Raw genomic sequence first — 5,823 nt, 5'->3', positions numbered from 1 at the left:
TGAGGGAGCTGGGCTGGAGGGGGAGGAAGAGGAGGAGGAGGAAGGAGGAGGAATAGAAGGAGGCAGAGGGAGAGGAAGAGGGAAGAAGTTGAGGAAGGGGAGAAAGAAGGAGGGAGAGGAGGAAAGAGGAGAAAGAGAGGAGCAGGAGAAAGTGCAGGAGGAGGAGGGAGAAGAAAGGAGAAAGAGTGCCAGGTGGCGAAGAGTCCCAGGTGAAGAGTCCCAGCTCCCCCCACGAGCATGGGCTCGGTCAGCACGGAGAAGAGGAGCTGGGGGCGAGCGCATTGCAGCCTGCAGCGCCCGAAGGGAGCCTGCAGCCAGGAGGGGAGTCAGCTCTTGGCAAGGGGAGACGGCAGCAGGACGGGGAACGGCTGGGAGCTGAGGGAGGGCAGCTGGAGGCTGGAAGTGCTGCGCTGTGAGAGCGGGGAGGGGCTGAACAGAGGGGCTGCGATGCCCCGTCCGTCCCTGGAGGCGTTCGGGGCCGTTGAAGGGGCCCTGGGCAGCCTGGGCTGCTGTGAAACGTGGAGGTCGGTGGCCCTGCGTGTGGCTGGGGGTTGGAGCTTCGTCATCCTTGAGGTACCTCCCAACCCGGGCCGTTTTGTGACTCTGACATCATCATATCCTCTCTCCAGTGCTTTCACTTTCCCTCTGACTCACCTCCATTTCCTGGAGTCGGAGGAGAAGCAGCCTCACCTCCCAGTGCTGCAGAGTCCTGCTCAGTGAGTGGCCGGGGCTGGGTGTGAGGAGGGGGCTGCAGAGGGAGGGGAGAAGGGAGCCTTGCCCGGGTGGTGGGGGGTGGCACAGCCGTGTTCGATGGGATAGGGAAGAAAAACCACCCCCGAGGAAACCCTTGGGGACATGGAGGGGAATGGAGGGGGTGCAGTGGGGTGACGCTGGGGCTGTGGGGACCCAACGGGGGCTGGGAGGGTTAGGGTGCCCCTCTTTGCACAGCAGCAGAGCCGCCCTTTTGCCCTGCGGTGCTGCCGCAGGCTGAGAAGGCACGGGGGTACGGAGGGCTGAGCCGGGTTCGGTGCATTTGCAGATGGCTGGTGCGCGGTGAGGTGGGTGCGCGGAGCTCCGCTATGCATTGCTGATTGTTCAGCAGGCATCACTGGGTGATGCTCGGCAAGGCAGAAGTGCAGCTCTGTGCTCGAGGCTGCAGCATCCTTTCCTCCCCTCCCTGAATTGCCCCATCCTCTCCCCAGCCCGAGTTCCCACCAAACCGTCCCAGCAGATACTGGGGTCGGGCAGGAGCCGACCAGAGGACTTTGCCCAGGCTGGGCTCCAGGCAAAGTCCTCTCCCCTCTTTGCCTTTCACTTTCACTCTGACTCACCTACTGCTCTTTGGACGGGGGGGCGGAGAGGTTGAGGTGTGAGGCAGCCACACAGCCCGCTGCTGCAGAGCTGTGGGGCTGCAGGTGGGAAGGGGGGAAAGGTCATGGTTGTCTTTGCAATGTGCTGCCCAGGAAGGAGCAAATCGAGAAGGAAGGGAGCTGTGCAAAGGAGCAAAGAATGCTTTGCTTGGAGACACAGAGCGGGGTGAATCGGAGCACGGCTGCCGGCGCCCCGTCACAAAGTCTCGCCGTTCCCATTGCAGGCTGTGATGGCAGCCCTGACATCCGCAGCGTCGGTGGTGGAGATGGAGGAGCCCATGTGCCTCGTCGAGAACCACACAGGGCAGGGGCTGGTGGTGCGGCAGGACGCCCTGCAGGTGTTGGCCAACATCACGCAGCCCGTGGTGGTGGTGGCCATCGCCGGGCTGTACCGCAGCGGCAAATCCTACCTGATGAACCGGCTGGCCGGGAGGAGGACGGGTGAGGGAAGGGCTGGGATGGGCATCGCTGACGACGTGCGCCCCTGCTTTGGGGATTCTCCTCCTCTGCGCTTCGTCCCCCACGCAGGTTTCTCCCTGGGCTCCAGCGTGCAGGCTCACACCAAAGGAATCTGGATGTGGTGCGTGCCTCACCCCCTCCAGCCCGGACACACGCTGCTGCTGCTGGACACCGAAGGGCTGGGAGACGTGGAGAAGGTTGGGGAGAAGCAGCACCTTCCCTCCACGCAGCCCCACTGCACGTAGAGCTGTGGGCAGAGCTTCCTGCTCCGCCTCCAGCACTGCAGTGCGGAGGGGTCGGGTGCTTGGGTGTCCTCGCATCCGAGCTCGTGGCCGTCGGTGCTCAGAGCGCGGGGCTTTGCTCCCCCCCTGCGTTGCTGTGCTGGAGGGGGACACAGCGCGGTGTGCATTGCAGGGAGACACCAAGAACGACACGTGGATATTCGTGCTGGCCGTGCTGCTCTCCAGCACCCTGATCTACAACAGCAAGGGCACCATCGACCAGCAGGCCCTGGAGAACCTGCAGTATCCTTGGTGGCCGTGGGGGTTCCCTGCTTTGTTCCCGTGGGGCGGTGGGTTTTGCACGACAGAGCTCCTCCGAGAGCCGCCTTTTGTGGGGCATCCACACCCCCGTGGTGCACAGGAGCTGCTCGGGGTGCGGCGTTGCAGGCAGAGCCGAGCTCTCATTTTCCTTACCCAGCCCCACAGCTACGTGCTGACGCTGGCAGAGTGCGTGAAGCTGACTAAGAGCCCCGAGGAGAGCGGAGCCCAGGCACCTGCTGCTGCTGGGTTGGCCCCATTCCTCCCAACCTTTGTGTGGGCAGTGCGGGATTTCATGCTGTGGTTGGAGGCGAATGGGCAGGAGATCTCCGAGGATGAATACTTGGAGAATGCGCTGAAGCTGAGGGGCGGTAGGGATGCTGAGCTGTCGGGCACGGCTGGCGCCGGGTGCTGGCAGGCAGCAGAGAGCTGAGCTGTGGTTGTTCTGTCCTGCAGGCGGCAGCCCGGAGGCCGAACGCTACGACCGCCTGCGGGAATGCATCCGACAGTTCTTCCCCGAGAGAAAGTGCTTCCTTTTCGACCAGCCCGCCAGCAAGAGGGATCTGCAACACCTGGAGGAGCTCCCTGACGATAGGATGGACCCCGAGTTCTTGCAGCAGCTGGAGAAGTTCTGCAGCTACATCTGGGAGAGCTCTCCACCAAAGACCATCCCCAGCGGCTGCAAAGTAACGGGGGAGAGTGAGTGACGCTCTGGGGGCAGCGGGGCTCGGAGTAGCTTTTCTGCCTCCGTGTTTGGTGCTCCTGGGTGTTGGGTCGGGTGAGAAGGAGCAGGAGAAGCACGGGGGGATGTCGGGAGGGGCAGCAGGGCTACGGCCGCTCCCAGGGCCAAAAAAGAGAGACCTCTGATCCCGTCCTGCCCATGGCAGTGCTGGGCACTCTGGCGCAGACCTACGTGGATGCCATCCAGAGCGGGGCCGTGCCGTGCCTGGAGAGCGCGGTGGCGGCCCTGGCAGAGCTGCGCAACTCGGCGGCAGTGCGGGAAGCTGCGGTTCTGTACCGGGAGCTGCTGGAGCAGCGGGCAGAGCTGCCCACGGAGACGGCGGAGGAGCTGCTGGAGCTGCACGAGCAGTGCCAGAAGGAGACGCTGCAGCTCTTTGCAGAACGGACGATCACGGACGACGTCGAGCGCTTCCGAGAGGAGCTTCTGGTGGGCGCTCCCCGGTTCGGCCAGCACCGCTCCGCGGCACCGTGCTCGGCTCTGCATCCCCCATGGGAGCTGCATCGTGCTGCTCCTTCCTGCCCCCTGTGTCCCCGACTGATTCCCGCACCTCGCGTCCCCCCACACAGCGGCAGGTGGAGGCAGCCAAGCTGGAGTTCTGCAGCCGCAACGAGGAGGCGTCCCGTGAGAAGTGCGCGGCTGCACTGCAGGAGCTCTACAGAGAGATGGAGCAGCGCATCGATGGCGGTGTCTACTTCGTGCCGGGGGGTCACCAGCTGTTCCTTGGGGACCAACAGGCGCTGGTGGAGCGGTACCGGGCGCTGCCGGGCAAAGGGGTGAAGGTGGGAAGAGGAGCAGCCCCTGCCCAGCACCGCCGCTTCACCCCATGACTGCCACACTCCCGCTGCCCCGCAGGCAGATGCTGTCCTGCAGGAATTCCTTCGGGACAAGGAGCCTTTGGCCAGGAGCATCTGCGGCACAGACCGTGCCCTGATGGAGAAGGATGAGCAGATCAAAGGTAACGTCTGGGTTGGAGAAATGCTCCCAGCTCTGGAGCAGCGGGGGGCTGGGGCAGCAACGGCACTGCCAGGGTGCTGGGGGTCCGCTCCTCGTGTGCAGTAAACTGCTTCTGCCACCAGATCTGCAAGCCCAGAACGAGAAGGCTGAGCAGGAGAGGGAGGCTGAGAGGGAGAGGGAGGCGGAAAGATGGCAGCAGATGGAGGATCGGATTCATGGGTATGAGAAGGCAGAGAAGGAGTGGAAGGCTGAGAGGGAGAGGGCGGCAGAAAAACTGCAGAAGATGGAGAACCGGGCTCGCCGCTGTGAAGAGGAAGCGCTTCGGCTGAGAAGGAGACTGTGGCCGGATGAGGGCAAGCAGCAATCTCATTCCGAGGTACGGAGCAGCACCGCGTGTGCGCTGATATGCAGCATCAACAGAGGGGTCTCAAACAGGTTTGCTTCTCATCCCCAGGGTGGGCACTGCGGAGGTGGTTTCCAGCAGCAGGACACCAGGAGAAACTGGGCTGCTGATATACTGCCAGTGCTGAGTACTGCACTAGTAGTGGCATTTTTCGCAGTCAGACTTGTGCTTTTACGTTTGTGATGCTTCAGTCAGAACATTGGCAGTACCCGTGGTTGCATCACTGCCAGGAAGTGTTTTTGTGCTCTCGTAATTGGGAAGCGATGGGATCTTCTGGTGGGATGTAACTACTGGTGAATGTGTCAAATTTCTGACCATCTACTCAAGGAATTGCTGTTCATCTGCTTAGGGAATCGCACTCCTTGCTTTGCTCAGGCACAGGAGTCAACAGTAGCTTTGGAAAGAGTGACCTTCATGTTTCTGTACTCTTTGCATTTCTTTGGAGTCGTGCTTTGCTTCTGAAAATGCTAGTTTAAGAAGAAAATAAAAAAGATGCCTAATATGAACCGGTGTCTAAAGCAGCCGAGTGTTTTGCCACCACTGACATTGCCAATGCCTTCTTTTCCATTCCTTTGACCGCAGAACGTAGGTCACAGTTTGCTTTCCCTTGGAGGGGCATTCGGTATGCCTGAAATCATTTGCCCCAGGGGTGGAAACGCAGCCCCAGTCATTTGCCAAGGGCAACTGAACAACAACGAAAAAGGCATCAGGTAGATGGAGCTGCCAGAATTGAGGTGGCTCAAATAGACCTGGGCTGGCAGAACAAAAGTGCACTGTTTCTAGCTCGGTGGGCCCATGAGACTTTGGGCCATCAAGGAAGAGATGCACCATATAAGTGAGCTGGAGACCGAGGGGTGGACTGAACTATGGGCGCTATTGCACAGGCTATTCATGACTGTGACACAATCAAACAAGGCAAGAGGATGAAACCTCTGTGGGTGGAAGGGCGATGGCGAAAGTAGAAACGTGGGGAGTTGTGGCAGGTTGATTCCATCGCCTTGCCACGATCTCGCAGTGGTGCTGTGTGCTCACCATGGTGGAGGCAACTGCTGGCTGTGCAGTACGCCAGGCTACCGCCAGAAACACCATGCTGGGCCTGGAGAGACAAATCCTGCGGCGACACGGCACTCCAGAAAGAACTGAGTCACGTAATGGAACTCGTGTCAAAAATTCTCTTGTGGATATTTGGGCCAAAGGCGATGGCATCGAGTGGGTTTATCACATCCCCCATCGTGCACCAGCCTCTGGTAAAATCCAACGCTACAACGGGGTGTTAAAAGCCATGTTGAAAGCAATGAACGTTTGAGCACTGGGAGAAGTATTTGGCAGAAGCCACTTGGTTGGTCACCACTCAAG

At 60.6% G+C, this 5,823-nt stretch overlaps 1 protein-coding gene across 2 annotated transcripts; it reads left to right on the top strand.

The window, feature by feature from the left end:
- The first annotated feature begins 629 nt into the window (after positions 1-629).
- On the top strand, positions 630-4,984 carry LOC122191049 (guanylate-binding protein 1-like). 2 transcript variants are annotated; one of them, XM_042891238.1, is made up of 11 exons: positions 630-716; positions 1,595-1,811; positions 1,899-2,026; positions 2,244-2,353; positions 2,537-2,739; positions 2,825-3,067; positions 3,256-3,536; positions 3,677-3,889; positions 3,963-4,065; positions 4,187-4,440; positions 4,519-4,984. In XM_042891238.1, exons 2-11 carry the CDS (start codon positions 1,601-1,603, stop codon positions 4,648-4,650), a joined length of 1,878 nt encoding a protein of 625 aa, XP_042747172.1. In that variant the 5' UTR covers positions 630-716; positions 1,595-1,600; the 3' UTR covers positions 4,651-4,984. The 2 variants fall into 2 exon arrangements, with proteins under 2 accessions (XP_042747172.1, XP_042747173.1); XM_042891239.1 differs by lacking the exon at positions 630-716 and adding an exon at positions 1,391-1,415.
- The last annotated feature ends 839 nt before the right edge of the window (positions 4,985-5,823 follow it).

This window comes from Lagopus leucura, unplaced genomic scaffold (assembly GCF_019238085.1).
Source record: "Lagopus leucura isolate 7727_CA_CO unplaced genomic scaffold, USGS_WTPT01 50479-1_obj-0_obj, whole genome shotgun sequence".
In the NCBI taxonomy this organism is placed as follows: domain Eukaryota; kingdom Metazoa; phylum Chordata; class Aves; order Galliformes; family Phasianidae; genus Lagopus; species Lagopus leucura.
The sequence above is the reverse complement of the archived record's forward strand: the minus strand, read 5'-3'. Positions and strand labels throughout refer to the sequence as shown.